Genomic DNA, 20,838 nt, shown 5'->3' with positions numbered 1-20,838 from the left:
AGCAGGAAATATGTAGCTGAAGTGTGATTTCTGAGCTTCTGTACTGCCATATTTGGGGCAATGAGCAAGAATTCAGCCTGGTCTTCCTGAAAGCTGTATTCTGAATGCCTCATTCAGGCAAAGGTAGTTTGCCTAAATATTTGGTAAAGAATGGCCAATTTGTTATATCTGAAATTTTTAAAACAAAGAGAAGATATTAATAGCACAATGGTAATTAGCACGTGCAAAGTTAAAGTCAAAGGAATCTGTAGGATACTTACAATGCTTGAGACTTCAAAAAGGTTGTACTATAGTTGACATCAACATCTTACCACTGCAGGAATTGCTGAACTGTGGTTTTGATGACTTACATTTCAGAGGGTTAACTGCTTTTTAAAGAAATAATATTTTTCTACGTTTCAAATTAGAAGTGTGTTCAGATTATTAACTCCTTAAAAAATAGGATCTTTTACAATCAACAAATCCTTGGTAACCTTCTGCTTTCACTTACACGAAGGTAAATCTCGGATATATTCCACTTAATCCAGATTTAGAGTGGTATAAATAAGAGCAGAGTTTGGCTCACACTTAGTTCTGATTTTACTACCTTTAAGTGAATTAGGGATGTGAAAGGTTAAATGTTTAAACGATAAGTATATTTGTCCCAGGAATGCATTACCAGTTAACATTTAATGTAGGGCACTGTCCGGCAGGGAAGGAAAGTAGCAGGCCAGGCGGGAGGGAAGGAGGGAAAAGAGAGAAGGGGCAAAGGGGAGAGTGGGAGGGAGGACTATAGTTCCCATAGCTTGTCTGCTCCCTCCCTCCTGGTGAGCCAGTGGCTGCAGTGGGCTGGGGAAGCTCCTTACCTGCTGCTGGCACCCATGGCTTCATGTGGGGTGTGCTGCCTGGCGGGACTTGCCACTGCCTCTTCCTCCCCCTGTCAAAGGCCCTGTGGAGTGGCTCCCAGCAGCAGCTGTGTCCAAGTCAGTCTGTGCATGGTCCCTGCCCCCCTGTGCTGCTCCAGCAGGTGGCTGCATCCCCTCCACAGCACAAGGTGAAGTAGAGCAGGCTGTGTCCTTCCTTTCCATTTTGAAAAGGTGGTCACGGGGGTGTTATCAGTTAAGCATTTAATCAGGGAAGGTTAAACAGATAGTTTTTGTAAATGATATATTCATCCCTAACGTGAGTTGAGTAATATATTCATCTGCATGTAGTCCCAGTGAAGCATTTGGGGTTACTGACAGAGTAAAGTACTGTGCAATATAACTAAGAGTGACAAAGTGTGGCTCTTATGCTACTTTTTATTCCTGCTACTACTGTAGGACCTGTACTACCCATGTAGCACCATTAAGTAAAAGTTAAAATCTGTTCTCTGTAGCAGAGCAGTTAATGCATTTCGCCAAGCTTCTGAAGGCCTCCCATAGCTGACCCAGTTTAACTGAGTCATTTGGGCTAGGGAATCAAAGAAGTTTGGACATAATGCAGCTACACGGTTCTCTTGTGCACCTTTAGCACACTAGCCCAATACAAAGACATTTGCTTTTGAATTCTGCTCTCAATGGGCACATCTCCACATGCACTAATGTGCCATAGTTACTGTGCATGACTTTGATAATAGGTACTGAACTCAATGTGAAGTAATCGGCGCTACTGCGCAGCAGTGCCGGTGCGTGACGCTAATGCATGGTAGGCTAATTTTATTGTGCATTAGTGCAATAGCACGGCTTTTGCTGTGACATGCTAATGTGCAGTAGATTAGTCTACTGCGCATTTAGTGTCTCATGTAAACACATCCAATGTGCAGTAGCATAAAGCAGCATAATTCCTGCATTGGTAAGATTATTTAAGTTTTTAATGTATGGATTAATATGGATGGATTCATGTGCACTGCAGTTGATGAGTTGGCTGGAAAGAACAGCTTGGTTTTTAAACCCTAAATGCTGATTTGGCCGTTTGGGGGGTGGGGAGGAGTTTATTTTACTTGTAAACTCAGAACTGAGGATGTAAAGCTGTAACTCTGAAGTACTTATTTTGTGGCTTTTCAGAATACAACCACAACTGAATGCAAAAGTTAAGTATTATATACAGAAATGTAGCTATTTGAAATAAGCCTCTCTGGCCATACAACTCAAACTGTATGTAAATCACAGTACTGCAATAAGTACTGGACTATAGTCACAGAAAAAAGCAAAACTTGTCATGCAGTTTCTATACTAATTTAGCAAGAATCAATATGTATCACTGAGGCAAGGAGGGCAAATACTGAAGAAAGCGGTAGGTATATTTTCTAGAACTTGTTACCAGATGTGTATCATAATGGATACATTTAATCTACCAAACATTTTAATGAAAATGTGTTATTGAATTGTGCCAGTAAGTCTTGGAAATCATAGAATAGCCTATATAAATGCAATGATTGGGGATATGTTATCATCCCAATAACATATGTGAAGGAGAGCACATTCCTTATAACATGGAATAAAGAGAGAAATCTTTGCTACACTAGGATCAAGACTTGCTGTAACTTTGGGCTTATGTAAAGTTTGAAGTCATGTGAAACGTTAAGGCTGTCCAGGCATGAATGAGATGGCCCATGGCAAGTCAAGAGGTCCCATTATGAAACCACATGGCAGTATCCTAGAAAACAGTTTAGTACTGCTTAGCAATGCAAGGTTACTGCTAGATAAGTCAGGGGCAAAATTTTCCTATTTTGAAGTGTCTGTCTATCAATGGGCAGGCTATTTATTTCTCTTGCTTTCAAATGTACAGCCTGCTTGTTTGTGTGCAGCTGCCCTGGTGTTTTTGCTCCAGGTTTATGCCCTGAACTTTGTCATCCCATTCACATGTCCCTGGCTTCCCTGCTTTTGAGCGGGAGTAGCAGTGAGCATGAACAGCAAGTCATAGGAGCAGATGTTTCTTGGGATGCAACAGATGCTTTTAGCTGAATATGTCTTAGGGATAAAACTTGCCATGGTGCTTATTGTAATGGCAAGCAGGAAAGCTGGGAGAGGCATCCCTTTTTCATGAATCCTTCTTGCCTGCTTACATGCAAGTCAGCAGCAAGGCAGAAAAGTTCAGCATGCCTTCTGCAGAGCAGACCGTGTCCCCTGGAGGCACAGCCTACTACACTATTAGGTCCCATTACTGTTCTTCAGCTTCTACAACAGACTTGCTGTATAGTCTTCTTCCCCAGTGCTCAGTCACATATCATTGAAAAAGATTTAGATCTTAATATTTTTACATGGTTGGAGCCATAGGGATTAACTTCAAAACATATCTAGCAATCTCCTTCTGTTCTCAGGGCTACACTGTTTAGCTTTCCAAAGAACATTACATGCACTGTGTAGATCATGAAGATGATTCATGCTCTATTATTGTGACTGTTAATATAAGTAGGGTATTTGACTTGTGGTGTGAGGTTTGCCATAGCACATAATGCAAAAGAACAGATATATAATAATAAAAAAAAAAACTAGTGCCTACTGAATAATGTATAAAAAGTTGTCAGTTCTTAGGAGCAGAGAAATTATTTGTGAAACCATTAATGTAGAGCGCACAGGCATTTTATAAAACTTACATTCACGTATACATGGCCACTGTTGTTGTGTCTTACATCAGCCTGACACAATTAAAAATGAGGAAAAACTTTGATAGTGGATTTTGCCTTCTGCAAGGACAGTGTGTTTCATTCTGCTTGGACTTAACTGGTAGACAGGATGCTATGCTTTGTTTTTGTGCTACCCTTGGGCTTTCTTTATTACCCTAGTAGGAGAGTGATTTTCAGATTGATGGTATTCTCTGCCTACTGACAACTTAATTTCAGAGCAATTAGCAGCTTCTGTGCCTGTGGAAAGGGAGTCTGCTTGGCTCCTTCAGTGTCTGAATGACTGTCAGACCCTATAAAAAGGAGGAGACAGTCACTCGCTTTTATCTCCTTCACCTCCCCCCACCCCATTCTTACTACTGCATGTAGTGTAGGGGGATTAGACCAGGCCAACAGAAGGGTGGGGATGGTGTTAGTTGGGGATGGTGCAGAGCAGGTTTGCTACAAGAACATTTGTGAAGTTAAATACAACAAGGTCCTCTGTTTTCATTGCTCACATTTCAGTGTGTGACTTTTTCTGCCACCTGCTTTTGACTTCAATTCAAGGTAAGCTGTAAGGGTATGGAACACAAAGAGGACAAAACAACACAATTGTGTAAAATAAAGTGTGCCTGTGCTGTGAATTGGGGGTTATAGATGGATATTTTCTGTTAAACAAGAAGGATAGGAGCCTGTGACACTAAGTGAGGGATTTGGTAAGGGAGAAGCTGGCTTGCTTCTTATGAGTTTCAGATTATTATCATAATTGAATTTACAAATCAGCATGCTGCCACAACTCATGTGGCATAGCCTACAGCACTGAAGAACAAGCAGCAAACATCATTCTGGAGCTGCTGAGGAGCCCTCTTTTCCAGGTTTAGCAAATATCCCCCTCCTCTAACCACCGTCTTGTCCATATAAAGCCCAGGCAGAGTTGTATCCCCTGTACCTATGCTCAGAGAATCATCATATGCTTTCATACACTTTGGGGAATATATTGTATTGCTTATAGAGCTATAGCTATGTGTGTGGCTCCTTGTGCATTGGCGATACTAGGAGGCATTTGTGGGGGGTCTCCCCTCACAAGCCTGTACTTAAATGATTTGGTCTAGCCTTGAGTCTAAGAGATTTTCATATTAAATTTGAAATTCATTATAGACTCATTCTAATCCAACTGAAATCAATGGCAATCACCCCTTTCTTCTGCCCACATGAGCTAGGGACAGAACTTATATATAAACCAGTTTAAGTGATCAGAAACCAGTTTAAACCTGTAACAGAACAGCAGTTCTATATACATAAACTGCTTTCAAAATGGCCAAAACTAGTTTTTAGATAAACCTGGTTGAATGTAGTATCAGACTTGACTTAGGTTAAACTGGTTTATGGAACTTCTGTACCAGACTCCTTCCTGGTTCAAGTTAACTCACAGTTTTTCAGCATCCCAGGATGCTTTACAGCCTGTACTGTCTGCTCCAGGGAGCAGGGTGGCCCTGCCTCTCTGCTCCTTAGCTGAGCACAGCAGCCCCTGCCAGGCTTTTCCCACATACTTCTTGAGTGGAGGGAGTAGGAGCATGGGGCATGGGCAGATGCAAGCCCTGGGCCAGCATGCTGAGGTGGAGGGGAGGGAGCAGTGGTTTAAACCCCCTCTCCCTCCCCCCCACCTCAGTGTGCCAACCCAGAGCTACTGCGCTTCTGCTAGGCAGAACACAGCTGGGGCCCCCTCTCTCCCCTCTGCCTTAGCATGCTGTCTCGGGGCTGGTGTCTGCCCAGGCCACCCTGCCTCAGCTACAGCAGGGAGGCAGGGAAAAGTCTGGAGGGCTTCTCTACCAGCTTCCCTCCAGCCTTCCGGTCACTGCTGAATGGAAGGGAGGGCTTGCTTTAGTGCCCCCCAGCTTCTAGCCTGAGACACTGTGGCTGCATTTCCATAATAAAAAGTGAATGTCTGTTCAATTGCTTCTTGGTTCAATCTATGCAGTTTAGACCAGTTGTCACCAACCACTGGATCCCAATCCATCGGTAGATCTCGGAGCCTCTTGCAGTAGAACTCAGACCCTCTTGGATTCGATCCAAGCCTGGGGTCGGGGCCTGAATGCCCGTGTGCATACACACGCATGCCTCATCCCAGCAGGTCAGTCTGTGGGGTAGGGAAGGGGCAGGGTCTAGATCGAGCCCCCCGTGGTGAGGGACAGTGCAGCAGAGGCCAGAGCAGGGGTAAGTTGACTCGGGTGGGACTTACCTGCTGGAGAAGCGCACCCCCAAGTAATTTTTTCTCCCTCTGCCTTGGTCTGCCCCTGCTTCCCTCCCCATAGATTTACCTGCTGGGTGGAGGGGAGAGGGGGGTGGTGGCAGCACATGGTAGTTCTTGGGTTGCTTTTAAATGCCAAGTTGATCTCCTGCTTTAAAAGGTTGGAGACCACTGGTTTAACCTAAGAAGTCCTGTGGCTGATGCACCATATCAGCGGCAGTCACCCTGCCATGGGGACCCCCTGGGGGCCCACATGATAATAATGCATGATGGGATCTGATTTGTGATCCCACATTCACACCTCCTGCTGTCCATGTGTGGCATGGCAGGAGGTATGATTGTATGGATCACATATCAGATCCCATTGTGTTTTTACCTGCACATGTAGATGGACCCTTATTATCGTGGACTACTGCAACTGAGATTTTCCACCTTTTGTTTTATATTCATTGGTCTGTTAAGCTAGAAACAGCCATTCAAAAAGGCTGAGCCTGAATCGGTTCAACTTTTGCAGGTTAGTCTAACCTGGCTAGGCTGAACTGTTTTCCAACCATACAGGCAATCCTTCTGGACTGAGAAAATTCAGGCATATGCCTGCAGTGGTTCAGGCTAGAAGCCGGGGGGTGCTAGAGCAGCCCTCCCTTCCCTTGCACAGAGTAGAGCTGAGGGGGCTCATGGCCAGGCCCCGGCAGGACTCTGTCATTAGGTCTGCCGGCATGGTCCCAGCATTTTCCCTGCTGGCTGCTCAAGGGGCAGGAGAGTTGTCAGCCCCAGACCCTTGCTAGCACTCTGAGGCAAGGGGGTGTGTGTGTTGTACATGCATCTGTTGATGATACAGAGCTTTTCAATCTCCCTCCCTCCTTCCTCAGACTGTCTGCAGCAAACTGACAGGAGAGCAAACCAGCTGGGGAGCTGATAGAAGTCTTTATCACCCTGATAAGACTCTATCACCCAATTAGCAAAACAGTAGCCTCTCTCCCATTACTGCTAAGTTCTTAAACAGCTTACTGGGCTATTGATTAGCTCCAAAAACCCTGTTCTGTCTGCTTGCCTGTGCCAGTGAAATTGGAGAGAGATGCACACAGGCACCTCTTGGCATTAGCTAGCATACCACATGCCTAGGGTCCCTGGGGCTGGGGTCCTGCTGTGGGAGATAGGAGGGAGTGAGGGGGGTGTTTCCTGCTTGAGAGGTGAGGGGGGGTAGGGCAGAGGGAAGCCAGGCAGACTCTGCTGTGTCTGTTCTCTCTGACAGAGCCTTACACACCACTAGCTAGCATACCACACGCTGGCTATGGTCCATGCTGTGGGAGACGGGAGGAAGGGATCCCTGCTTAAGCAGCAAGTGGTGAGAGAGGAGGGGAAGGGGGAAGGGAGGGGGCATGGGGAAGCCAGCAGGCACTGTTGTGTCTGCAGGTCTGTGCCAGAGGAGCAGGGAGTAAAGGGGAGAGACAAGCCCTGCTGTGAAGCAGAGAGCCCTGCCCAGACCAGAGATCAGGCCAGGATGCTGGGAGAGTCTGGTTTATCTTAAACCAGCAAGGGATCTGGGACAGACATTGATTGCATAAACCGGTTTGACCCAAATCAATTAAGTCTGACACTACATTTAACCAGGTTTATCACAAACCAGTTTCAGCCAGTATCAAACTGGTTTATGTACACTGAACATCTGTTCTGTTACAGGTTTAAAACAGTTTCTGATCACTTCAACCAGTTTGTGTAATGTCTATCCCTAGCCCTGAAGTGTAAGTTCCTCAGTGTAGGTACCTGTAGTATGTGCTTTCTTTGGTGTGAGTAGTACATAGGCAGGTCCAGATATTGATTGGATTGTATATACTCAGTGACCTTGCTTTATTGCAGAATATAAGACTTAAAACTTATTGAAAGTCAGAAATGGTGTGCCAACTGTACTGAAGAATTCTTTAACATTTTCAGAAGGTGTAGTTAGAAATGTCTGGCACTTGTTCGTTGCTTTTATCTCTTCAGAGGTTTTAAAAAAAAATGTATTCTATATAAATCACATACAACTATTAAAATAGGACTAAACACCCCAAAATCAAAAGGCTTGTGTTTACATAGAGATTAGAACATTTATTTTTGTATCCTACTTAGAAACATATTTTAAACTATCATCACAATGATCAGTGCAATACTTAAAAATTCAAAATCTTATTTACAAGCTTGCCTTGAAGACAAATACAAATACCTGCAGATATTCACAACAATTAGCATTTGTCTTTCACTACTCAACTATCCCTTTGAGAAATTAAATGTGAATTCCTGTTTTTCTTAGAATGCAGAAAGTTTACTCTGATCACTGAATATGCAAATTCAAAGGCATACAGTACATAAAGCCATCATTAGAACTAGTCAGTGCTGGTTAGGCCTCATTTGGAGTACTTAAAGTGTGGTACCCAAAAATGGACAAAGAAGGAAGTAGAGAAACTGAAGAGTGTCCAGAGTTCAGTGACAAAGATGATAAATGGGTTGGAAAGGAGGTTGTTTGAAGAAAGGAGCTAAGAAACAGAGGAACTAGATATGTTTCATTTGGAGGAAAAGAGATTGAGGGGAGCTGGATGTTTGAAAAGTTTGGCATAGAGAAGAAGGAAGAACATTATTGTCCCTTGCCACTGGGGCCAGGGCATGACAGTGGGCTTAAAAGTCTTAGGGGAAAAAATTTTATAACTGTAAGAACAATAGAAGAAAGGAACAAACTGCCTAGGGAAGTTGTGGAATACTCTCTAGTGAGGTGTTCTTTCTACAAGGGTTGAATCCTATATCTGTGCAGGGAATAAGGAATCCTATATCTGAACTGGTGATTGAACTATAGAATCCTTCAAGACTCTTTTAAAAATAGACAATGCAAGTGCTGACAGTGTGTGGGGGGGAGGAGCACAACTCCGTGCCTACCTCCACTACTGCCAGGCACTGGCTCTGGCCACGCTTCAGCCCTGTGCCCCACTGTCAATGCAGAAATCTGGGGTGGGGAACATGTGCCCCCCCACGTGTCGCCTATGCTTCTAACCCTATGATTCTGGGTATCAGCGATCCTGGTTTTTCCTGATTTAAAATTGCAAATTCTCTCATAAAAAAACAAAAATCTGTCATTAAAATTAAAGGCTGCCCACAGCCCTCCTCCCTCTGCCCCTCCCCAACCTACTCGTGCCTTTCACTCCCCACAACAGCCTTCCTGGTGCCTCTTGCTTCCCACCCACAGCCCCTGCTCTCCCATCCCTGCAGAATAAAGCCCCCAGCTGCCAGAGCTATGGACCCAGGTCTGTAGCCCCCTGCCCCAGCTCCTCCCTGTTGCAGGTGGGGAGGGTGCTGGCTCCCCACCACCGCGCACACTCCTGAGGATGGTGGGGAGGACCCGCACCCCCCAGATCTGTGTGTGGGGCAGGCGCAGGCTGCAGGTATGGGCTCCCACCATGCTTCCCTCCCCTAGGGCCTCCATATCCTGGAGGGCATGACCCGGTGCAGCAGGGAAGATCGAAGCCATGTGGAGAAGCTGCTCTTCACTCCAAAGTCCCCACTGCCCTGGTGACATGCCTCCTGCACATGCCACTGCTCTGAGAGCTGCAACCCTGCACCACTGTCCTCACTGCAGCCCTGCGTGCAGGAGGCACATCGCCAGGGCAGCACAGAGCTCACAGCAGTGAGCAGCTTCTCCATGTGGCCCTGGTGTTCCCTGCTGCACTGGGTCACACCTGCTGGGCTGCAGAGGCCCCGGGGAAGGGAAGCAGGGTGGCAGGGCACAGTGCAGAAGATGCTTCCCACTTTGGGCTCCTGCCCTGCTTCCCTTCCCCAGGGCCTCCACAGCCTGGCAGGTGCGACCTGGCACAGCAGGAAGCAGTGAAGCTATGCAGAGAAGCTGCTCACTGCTACAAGCTCCCTGCTGCCCTGGTGACATGCCTGATGTGTACAGAGCTGCAGTGAAGCCAGCAGTGCAGCATTATGCCCCTCAAAGCAGTGGTATGTGCAGGGGGTGCATTGCCAGGGCAGCGGGGAGCTCAGTTTCTCCACTCAGCTTCATTTTTCCCTACTGTGCTGGGTTGTACTCGCCGGACTGCAGAGGCCCCAGGGAAGGGAAGTAGAGCAGGAGCCCACACCCACAGCCTGCACCTGCCCCACACACAGATCTGGTGGGGGGGGGTCCCTCCTGCCCCCCCAGGACTGTGTGGCAGTGGGGAGCCAGCCCTCCCCCAGACGAGCCACCCATGGCCCTGTCCTGCTCCCTGATGGGGCCCTGCAGTTGTGCATTGCGGCCCTAGGCCCTAAGCCTCAAGCACCGCCTGGCTAGGCAGCAGCCCCAGCCCTGACCAGCTCCCACCCTCTCTTCCTACAGGGGCCTCAATCCCCGTCTTCCCCTTGCCCCCCTTCACTTACCTGCTGGAGCTGCTCTGCAGGCTGCCTGGGGTCATGTGCATGTTCATGCACGTGGTGCCCCCTATCTCACTGCTTTCCTCCTGCTCTCTCCCACCTCCCTACAGGCTAGAACTCTGCCAGCCTGCAGGGAGCTCATTGTAAAATGCATAATCTGCGGGTTTCTCTGCTAAAACGAGAAATCTGCCTTTGCCTACAGTTAAAGGTAAAATCTACATTTACTCTGTTTTTCCATGGGAAATGGAAAACCCGGATCCCTGCTGATTATTATCAACTGTTTGTGTCTGTTTTGATACTAAAGGGAACCAGAGCACTTTTCCTTTCAGGTTTCTTACTTCATTCTCAGTATAAATAAAAACAAAAAAAGGAACTGGGCAATAACAGAAAACCACATTCTTCCCCTTTATGATATGCAACTTGTACTGACTTCACTGTGACTCTAAGAGTAGAAATTATCCCAAAATGCTGTGTTAATCTGTTGACGCACATTGAAAATGATCAGAAGAAAACCTCTTCAAGGAAAACACCCTTTATTTCATAACAAATCTGCTTTAACTGAATTTTTTTTTAAATTTTCTTTCTAGCTAGTATACATCTAATTTAATAGTCTCTGTTAGCAGTTCAGTAAGACTTGGGTGATTGTTTTTAACAGTACAAAGCATCTTAACATCAGTGTAAAAACTTTCACACTGCCATGTTTGTTGCAAATGTTGGCTACAAATGTCCAGCTCGAGATCCTTAAAATTCTGGTTTATTAGGTGGATTGAAGCACTGTAATGAAGTTAAATCATAAACCTTGGGGCTGGTCCCCCCCAGCCCCCCCCCCACACACAGTAGCAAGCTACAAGAGTCAGGTATACCTATCCCACAGGTGCTGGAGTCTGCCGTCGAGGCTTCTTTCAGCGTGGTGTTATCTTCCAGAAGGGGGTCGCTGGCTGGTCCTTCTGGCTGGACAGGTCAGGTGCTGGTCAAATTGGAGATCAAGAGGGCACCGCTGAGGGTCATTTTTCACTGCTTTTTATCTGTCCTTGGCAGACTTTGGTGACTCCCCAGTTTTCAGGTTTGCCCAATCCAGGGGTCGTTGACCCTCATGGGACTTCCCCCTTGGTGGCTACTGGATGGCATCTGTCAGCCCTAGGGGTCGTCTGCATGTATGTGCAGGTTTGGGAGTCCATTGATGAATTTTGAATAGGGATCTGGGAGCGGTCGATCTGGAGATATTCATCCCAAAAGTTGGTCCTTGGCGTTGATTAACTCAGACCAGGGCTTCTAGCCCTTGAACAGTGACGTCTAGAGATTTCCCGGTTGCTACATTGTCTTCTATTGAGTTCTTCCATTGGTTGATCTGCGGTTTTCCTAGGTGTTAATTGCTGCCTGCTACTGTGTTACGCATTCAATCACTGGTTCACCCGCTCTTTCAGGGGCCCACCTGATACAGGGAAGCAGGAGTTTGACTCCTGCCCTTGTTAACATTGTTACAATGTATAACTTCTGAAACTAAACAGATTTTGTTGAAAGGTGAGGAGTATAAAATATAAGCTACAAAAGTAATGCCATGGCACACAAATAGATAAAAATACCAAAATACAAGGGGAGATACCAAATGCACACACAGAAATTTTAAAACACAATTCCTTATCTTAAAGTGAAAGAAAGAGGAAGGAAGAAAAGGTAGAAGAGGAAAAACATATCCAAGGAGGGGAGAGCAACTGCAGGCAAGAGGAAAAGGGGGCTTTCTGCTACACAAACACTATAATGTTTGGTGCAATAGTCTGGCTTCATAGGCAGCTATGTTAGGTAAATTCACGTGGTGAATTGGTAGTTTCAGGGCCTTGTTATCCATTACACTATGAGCCACACGCATGTTATTTGGCTTAGTGCTAGTTTACAGTTAAACCTTTGATGTGAGCAGCACAACAGTGGGGAGTGGCCACACATTAATGGAAAAGGAGCTGAAGGATGTGGATCAAGAGATAATCTTGCCCTGGAGTGGCATAACTTGAGCCACATAACAGGTCCTTTAAGCCACTTAAAGGTATCAGTGTGCAGGCTATCCAGGGGTTAAAAGCTCCAGAGCCACCTAAAATTAATGTGTAGTGATGCTTTCAGTCAGTAAAACTACAAGACAATACTTGACATGATCTGGAAACCAGGGCTTCCAATACTAGCCATGCTAGAGATATGAATCGGCCCTCAAGTACATGAAATATGAGGATGTAGTCAGTATAGCTGTTTCTGACACATTAAATAGCTCCATTTTTATGAAGAATCTTTCACTTGAGTAGACACTATTTTAGAGCAATGATGCTCACAGTTTTGGTCCTTGGGCCAAATGAATTGAACAGGACCAGTGTGTGGGCTGCATTGGGCCCTGCACCCCTCCCCTCCATGTCAGGATCAAGCCCTGAGGCCCTATGCTCCTCTACCTGGTTGTGGCTTGATCCATGGGGGGGTTACCCCATGCACTCTGAGGCAGACCCAGAAGTGGAGTGCAAGTGCTTCAGATCCACTTCCAGGTCTGCCATCGAGCATGGTGGGGAACCGCTCCCGCACTCCCATGGGACACTCCATCTACCCTAGCATCTTAGCATTCACGAGTCGCCTGGTACCTTGAGGTATGTAGAAAAAACATTTAAAGCTGTGTCTATGTCTGAATCATCAAATCTCTCTGAATCAACTTGAAGGGTTCCGATTTAATTCGGAGAGATTAAAGGGTCTCCTGATTTGATTCAGATTCAGATATTCAGCTGCTGAATCGGGCGAATCGCCGAATCGAATCGGTGACCAAAGATTTGCACAGCCCTAGCAACTATCTGCCTAGCATCTGACAAATTAGGATGTTGCCTAGGAAAGCTTATGCCTTTCTGTATCAGTTAGTTACTAGAGTGCTACTTGCCCCCCCTTCTATCTGGCTGCAGACTAACAGAGCTAACTATGCCTCATTTCTTTTAGTATTAAAGGGATCATTCTGATGTAATGAAATCACATAAACACTAATGCTAAGTCTAATACCAGTTTCAAATGTTAGCACATGGATTACATGTGATATAGTGCTAGCCTGCACATTTACCATTGACTTTGTCAACTTACATGACAATATGCTTGTGTAATTTAGAAGACAACCTCCCTCTAAGCATATGGAAGAATATTTTCAAATTTGCTTAAGGGATTTGGACTCCCTATTCTCATTAGTTTTGCTCATCTTTGACTTATCTTTATTTAGAAGTTGTCTCTCCAAATCTTTTAGGTGTCTTTGAAAAATCTCAGCCCAGATAATTGAGAGGGTGCTCAATTTAGTGGAAAGACTTCCACTGAGAGGCATGGATATCAAGACCTTCACACATCTAAAAGATCATTAGATAGCTAGTACACTTAGTCTATAAGTTGCCCTTGTTTAAATTAATAACTTTAGGTCTCAACTCCAGCCATGGTCCTTTCTGTCTTGTACTCTCTATTTTGCTTTTGCTGAGATAAAATGTAAAGTTACATACCGCTTGGGCACCTTCACCATGTCCCTTTTATGTTTTAATATTTTAATGCAGGAAATAGTAGTCAAGACCAAATGTTACTGCATGCTTGCTAACACACATAATTATAGGTGTAGGCATCCTAGATAATGGAAATGGTATTTTACATATTTAATTGGTCTTTCCCTTCTTTATTCATATTTCACTCACAATTCTAGATTCCCAGTAAACTTCTGACTTAACCTTTGTGGGTCTCTGTTGTGGCCAGCCCTGTTACAGCTTCAGGGGATAGATAGGATTCCCTTTGGTGCTCTTGTGGCTGTTGATCACTTGCTTTAGTAGCCACATCCTTTACAAAGCTCACGCCTGATGTCTCTGTTCTTATGTTATGTATAATTTTACCACCTTTTAATACAAGCTGATCAGATACCCTTTTCTCTTTCATTCTTTTTCATTTTCTAACCATTTATATATCTGCTACATGGTGCCTACAAAAGTAAGCTTATCAAACCCACAGGGCTTTTAAGTCCATTAAACTTACAGGCTTTATCTTGCTTTACAAAAATACCTTGCCTGGCCTTTTACACCATTTACCAAAAGCTTTAGGCACTTATGGTTTTAATATCTTCCATTCTGCTTCATTATTCTCAGTCCCTCATGCATGCTACATCATGAGATGCCTTTGCTCCGATTATGCCTCATCCATACACTGGAGCTGTAAAATAGAACTTTAAATGTTCTACTTCTCCTTTTTCTTTTAGTTAGGTTTACAATGTGAGACACAACATAAACAAATAATTCTCATCATGTTTCACTTCCCCTTAGGCTTTTAAGGTGAATTCCAACATTTCCATTGCTTTATAACAAGTTGCAAGCATCTGGCATTCTCTTAATCTTGAGGCACTGACACAAAGTAACTGGATGGTCAACATGTTGTTGCTATGTTCTTTTCTCTTTTCACCTTTGGGGAATTATTTTCCCCTTTTTGTCTCTCAGCAGGTACTACAACAGTTAGAATGGCAGGACAGTTATCTTTCTTTTCTGATAAGTATTGGTTTGTTTTGTTCTAAGGAAGTTCTATTCTAAAAAGTGACTATAAAAGCAGCCCAATCTTACTCAACCAAATGTTTGTTACATATTCAGTTCTATCAATTGACCTTAATAACAACATTGAAAACATTTGTAAGTGCCATCATCCCAGTTCAACACTCCATCTCTATTCAGCAAATCACTTATGCATGTGCTTAGCTTTAGATATGTACTCTAGTCCCATTAACAATCCTAAGTACTTTGTAGAGTACAGATGTATATAAGAATGAGCTTAAATGCTTTGCTGATTTGAGTTTAGTTGCTGGTAATGTTGGCAAAAATGCATTCTAAGAAAGAATGGACTTGATTGTTTCCCAACTTTGCATTATCTGGAGAATTCTTTACCAGTCTACATACACAGTTGCAATAATTAAAGATAAGATTAAAGGTGTAATTAAATGAAAAGCTTGATTTTAAACTGATACAATGAACTGTGAGTGTAAACACTCTGGGTGTGTACAAGTGTTACAGTTAGATGGACCTAAATGAGCTCAGGGTGATCTAAATACTTAAGGCTAGGGGCAGAAATTACACATAAATCGGTAGAAGTGATTGGAAACCGGTTCAGGTCTGTAACACAATAGAAGTTCTGCGCACATAAACTGCTTCCAAAATGGCCGAAACTGGTTTAAGATAAACCTGACTGGATGTAATATCAGACTTAACTGATTTAGGTTAAATCAGTTTATTGAAATTCTGTTCCAGATCCCTTCCAGATTCCAGTTAACTCACAGTTCCCCAGCATCCCAGGATGCTTTGCATCTCCCTCACAACCCACCCCTTGCAGGATGGATGGGTCAGCCTTGGCCCAAGCTGTCTGCTCCAGCTGTATCCACTTTCCACAGCCCTGAAGTAGTGCTGTTTTAACCTCCTGACCCTGACTGGGCTGTTTTCTCCACCCCTAGACTAGACAACTCCTTCCTCTGGAATCTCTAGTCCCCCTAATTCCACCTCTTCTTCCCTCCTGCCACTAGCCCTTTCCCCCCAAACCAATTTACTTGCTTCTGACTGCTCATGAAGCTCTTCTTCACAAGCTGTGAATGATCCTGACTCAAGTTTAGGAAACTTTAAACTGAGCTGCCTAAGCCTGAGCTGGGACCGTGGATGTTTGTTTGCATCCTCTTAGAGGAGCCTAAATCTTATATTTAATTAGCTTGAGAATGTCTACAGGAGGGCTTATACCTATTTGACTATGACTTTTGAATGTGAACTAATCTATAACAGTTAAACTTGAGGTCTAGTTTTAAGCAACTCTAGTTAAATCAGTAAAGCCTAAGTTACATCTTGTGCTCTGTTTTCTGGACCCCATGAATCATTTATCCTCTTCTGCCTAATGAGCAGGTTCCACAAGAAGTGAGAGTGCCTCCCACTCACCGATACCTCTAGAATGGTGGCTAGGGCACATCTTTGAAGATGGGGATTTGGGGTCCGGACCCTCTCAGCCTGAGCAGGGTAACTTCTTGAGCAAGTGCTCTAACCATGAAGCTATACTATAAAGGGTGAATTCTGATACTACCACTTCTGCAATGTCCTGCTCTGTTCTTTCAAAGCAGAGTTGTGAATGCCTGCCTTCATGAGTGAGTTTTAGGCTCTGAAACCCAAATGGACAGAGACACCTGCCTGCAGCTGTGACTCAGGTGCTTATATACACAGAGTGGAGTGGGAGTTCCTTGCTGACCAGTTAGATGTACATATGCAAATACAGTGAACTGTAATGATAGAAAGATGATGTTTAAAACTAAAAGGTGTGATGATAAGAGAAAATCTGCAAATCTTTTAAAGTTCTGTTCCACCATGATAAAGGATGTTTATGGTACCATGGTAAACCATATTTACCTCCTAATTATTTCCATATCAATAGGCTCAATTTATAGATTGGGGGGAAAAACAATTATCCAACTATTAGCCTGGAGAAATCAATCAAAGTTGTGAGGATCAAACTAGTTCATCCCTTGATTTTTGATATAGAAGGTCACATCATCCATATGTGAACATAATATATCTTTATCTTGTAAATCTTTTTAACAACAGGTTGTTAATCAAATGTAATGCAATGGTCTGTTTCAAAATCTATGCACTAACCAATATAACAAACAGGTTTATATTACTCAAAAAATTATGCGCCATGTAATTTTAAATCTTAATTCCATGGTCATTTCATCCTTTCAGAAATATAGAGGGATTAGGTGCTTTTAGGGAACATGTTGCATTTAATTTTTTTTAATCAAGCCCACAAAGCTCTATAATAAAGTCCTAAAAACCAGCTTTATAGCTGTTATAGCGGAAACAGCCTCTGGAAAAATCTGAACCCTCACACTTCTATATACTACCATTTTACTAACAGATGAACCTATTGTAAGTAATGAAAACTATGTCTGATTTTTTTTTTTTTCACCACAGGAAGAATATTCTTAGATTCTTAGATGCTGAGAGAGATGTCTCGGTAGTCAAAAGCAGCTTCAAGCCAGGAGATGTAATCCACTATGTGCTAGACAGACGTCGCACTCTAAACATTTCTCAGGATTTGCACAGGCTCCTCCCTGAAGTCTCACCAATGAAGAACCGCCGATTTAAAACATGTGCAGTTGTTGGAAATTCTGGCATCCTCCTGGATAGTGGATGTGGAAAAGAGATTGACAACCATGACTTTGTAATAAGGTGAGTTTTCATCTGCTGTTGGAGATTATAACCTGCTCTCTGTTCCTTGGACAAGAACTGGCAGAAATACTTTAACCTGAGGTATCAATTTCAGGGATTATTTGGAATTACTGAAAAATTTATCTGAAGTGATATCTTTCACTGCATGATGCCTAAATTTAAGTATAGTCCAGTTTGGAAAGTATGCAATTTACTTTTATTTTGAAAAAAAGAAGAAAGGTGTGCACATTTGGAGGTAGCAGGGAGATTCATGTTACTCATTGCTTTTGTTTGTTCATTTTACATTAAGCAAATTCATTATTCTGATAGAGTTGATATTGTAAACAGAATATATTTTCTTTTTCCAAAATATCCTTCTTAGCGCTCAGCTAGTAGATAGGGGTTAACAGTAAATTACTGCGTTACTACTTTATACATATGAGGTAAAATTTCAGCATCATGCACTGGGATCTAACCAGCTGACTACCATTAAGCTAATTGGAAGCTCTACACCTAAATCCCTGCTCTAAAAATATATGTAAAAATACTATGTCACTTGCAGCTTCCTAGACCTCAGAGAGATATTTTTTCTTCTTCTTGTTAAAGGCCTCTGTTTTATTTTGGGCATGAGAGAAGAGAAACAAGAAAACTTTAGAACTGGAAGCTATGTTTATCTCCAACCTTTACCTCTCTGATATCTCAGTGTTCTGTCCTACAATACATAAACCATATGTAGTTTATGGAGGTAGATGAGCTGTATTTTATTTCAAAGTTATGTTAGCTGTTTGTCACAAATGACAGTAACCAGTTGCCTTCTTCCCCACATGTGCTTACCTTCCACTGAGAATACTTTGACTCTTCCAAGTTAGTCCTCCTGCCTCTGACAGACAGGCTATGGCTGTCTTTTTTTCCCCAGGGACAAGTAGCAGCGGCACACCCTGTGCCATTGCTACTTGGCCCCGGAGAATGCCCATGCTACACATTCTCTGGTGCACGGCAAGCTAGTTCTGGTTGGGTAGGGAAGTCTGGGGTCAGAAACTATGTTGGCCCCAGCAGCCTTATCTGGGGTCCTGGGGGCCTCGGAGAGGTGCAGCTATGGTGTTTCTGCAGCTGGGAACCTGGCCAGCAGCCGGAGCAGGGCTCTGGAGCTGCTGCCATTTGTGCCACCCCACTTATTTTTGTTTGACCACTAGATCTCCTGGGATCAACCCCCTCCTCCCTCTTCCCCCACCGTGCTGTAAGGTAGAAGCGTGGGGAATGTCTGTATGTGCAGTATGTGGTGCTGCAGACGGCTCTGTGTTGCCACATACCACACATCCGCACTCGTCTGGACCCGACCAGGGAGTTCATTATAAATAGTCCATTGCTTAGCTGCTCTTAGCCTAGAGTCTTTTTGCTTGCTGTTACGCTCTTTCCTGGGTCTAATGTGTTTAGCTTGACAGGCTAGATAATAATGCAGATACCAGATTTCCTGCAGGAAGTTCTTCAGTGTGAAGACAAATTCACAAAGGCCCCAATTCAGCAAAATACTTAAGTACTTGTTTTACTTTAATCATGTGCCTAATTCCTGTTTCAGTCAAAGAAATTCTTTGTAACCTTCGTCTTCTCATCCTGAAAACATTTTCTAGCTTGAAATAACACCAGGGGATGAGATCTAATAGGAACTGAGAATTAATAAGGAATTCAAGTTCTTTGGAATGAAGAAAAGATATGTTTTCAAAGGTTTAATCAGAGAAAGTTACCCTGTGAATAAAAGGATAATGAGAAAGCTCAGTATGACTATCAGGAAGCAAAACCTGCAAACCAGCTATGTAGAATGGAGACATGCCTTTCACTTCAGAAGTAATAATTCCTGTTGTCCCAAATGTCCTAAAGCTAGCCAGCGATGCATCTTTTTTTTTTTACCAAGATTTAGGGAAGTTAGTATATAACTTCAGCATCTGATGAATAAGCCCTATGTTTACAAAAGCTTATACTCTACATCTCTGGTTTAGTTAATCTAGAACACTGCTTCTCAACCAAGGTCTGGAACACTCTGGGGTACCATGAGATCCTTTGAAAGGTACACAGGAAGTGTGAGAAGATATAGGCTATGGACAGAAATTCAAAAAGCCTGAGCCTGAATTGATTCAATCTTTGTAGGTTAGTCTAACCTGCAAAGCTTGAACCAAATTTGGAGGTTTTGGAGAGACAAATCTGGAGAGAGAAATTTGGAGAGACATTCCCTTTTCATTCCAGAAATGCAGGCACATGCCTGCGGTGACTCGGGCTAGAAGTGGGGGGTTTTAGAGAAGCCCTCCCTTCCCTTCCACAATGCTGAGTGGAGGGGTGACATGGTCAGGCCCCAGCAAAACATTCTGATTTGGGAGGGGTTCCCCCACACCCCCCACAACATCCCAGCAGGGAGTTGGTAACACAGTGTTCATCACCCCTAACTCAGTGTTTATCCACCCATTTAAAAAAAAAAAGTCTCTCTCATTAGTTCAAAGTCTTCTTAAACAACTTTTTCCAAGGAAGGGATGGAGGGAAATTACCAGCTAACTGTTGATTAGTTCCAAAAAGCCCAAAGCCAATGCTGTCCTGTCTGCCTTTGTCCTGTCTCCCACAGCATGGACCATAGCCAGCATGTGGTATGCTAGCTAATGCTGAGAGGTGCCTGTATAAGGAAAACAGAAGGGGGGAAACCCTACTTCAGCAGTGAGTGGTGAGGGTGAGGTGGGGGGGGAGCGGGAGGAAGCCAGAAAGACCCTGCTGTACCTGCAGTCTCTGCCAGAGTTACTGCCAGGGAGCAGAGGGTAGGGGCCAGCCCAGATCTCTGGAGCAGAGAGCCCCACCCAGCCCAGAGAGCATGCTGGGATGCTAGGGGACTCTTATTTAATGTAAACCAGGAAGGGGTCTGGGGCAGACATTGCATAAACCAGTTTGACCCAAATACATTAAGTCTGATACTGCATTCAACCAGGATTATCTCAAATCAGTTTCAGCCATTTTCAAACTAATTTATATGCACTGAACATCTATTCTGTTAGAGGTTTAAACCAGTTTCTGATCACTTAAACCAGTTTATGTGTAATGTCTGTCCCTAGCCATAAAGGTGGACTCAGGCTTTCCTTGTATGGCCCCTCTGCAATTAAGTAAGTGCTGTAATTAATTAGTTTTTGAAATGGGGTGCTGGTCAGGTCACAAAAGTTATGGAGGGGTGCCTTGATTCTGAGAACCACTGATCTAACTAGTATAAATTGACCCTGCCTTCTGTTTAGACTTTCTGTTGGAGATATGTTGCAATGAGTTTATTTACAACTCATCTTCATTAAGTCGCTTCAGAAGTACACAAGCTCTGTGTAGCCAAACTACATTAAAGAGACATTTTCCTGCTTAAAGTGTATACAATAATAAGGAATTCCTTTAAATTTCAAATTACAGGAAGAGAGAGAATATATTCCCTCCTCCCTACT

At 43.8% G+C, this 20,838-nt stretch overlaps 1 protein-coding gene across 1 annotated transcript in view; it reads left to right on the top strand.

Moving 5' to 3' along the window:
* The window catches only part of ST8SIA4 (ST8 alpha-N-acetyl-neuraminide alpha-2,8-sialyltransferase 4), a 112,425-nt gene that overhangs the window by 9,064 nt on the left and 82,523 nt on the right, over window positions 1–20,838 (top strand). The window contains exon 3 of the mRNA XM_006035355.3: window positions 17,147–17,404. Within this exon, the coding sequence (XP_006035417.1) occupies window positions 17,147–17,404 (258 nt within the window). The remainder of the gene's footprint in view (window positions 1–17,146; window positions 17,405–20,838) is intronic.

Source organism: Alligator sinensis, unplaced genomic scaffold, assembly GCF_000455745.1.
Source record: "Alligator sinensis unplaced genomic scaffold, ASM45574v1 scaffold1214_1, whole genome shotgun sequence".
Lineage (NCBI taxonomy): Eukaryota > Metazoa > Chordata > Crocodylia > Alligatoridae > Alligator > Alligator sinensis.
The sequence above is the reverse complement of the archived record's forward strand: the minus strand, read 5'-3'. Positions and strand labels throughout refer to the sequence as shown.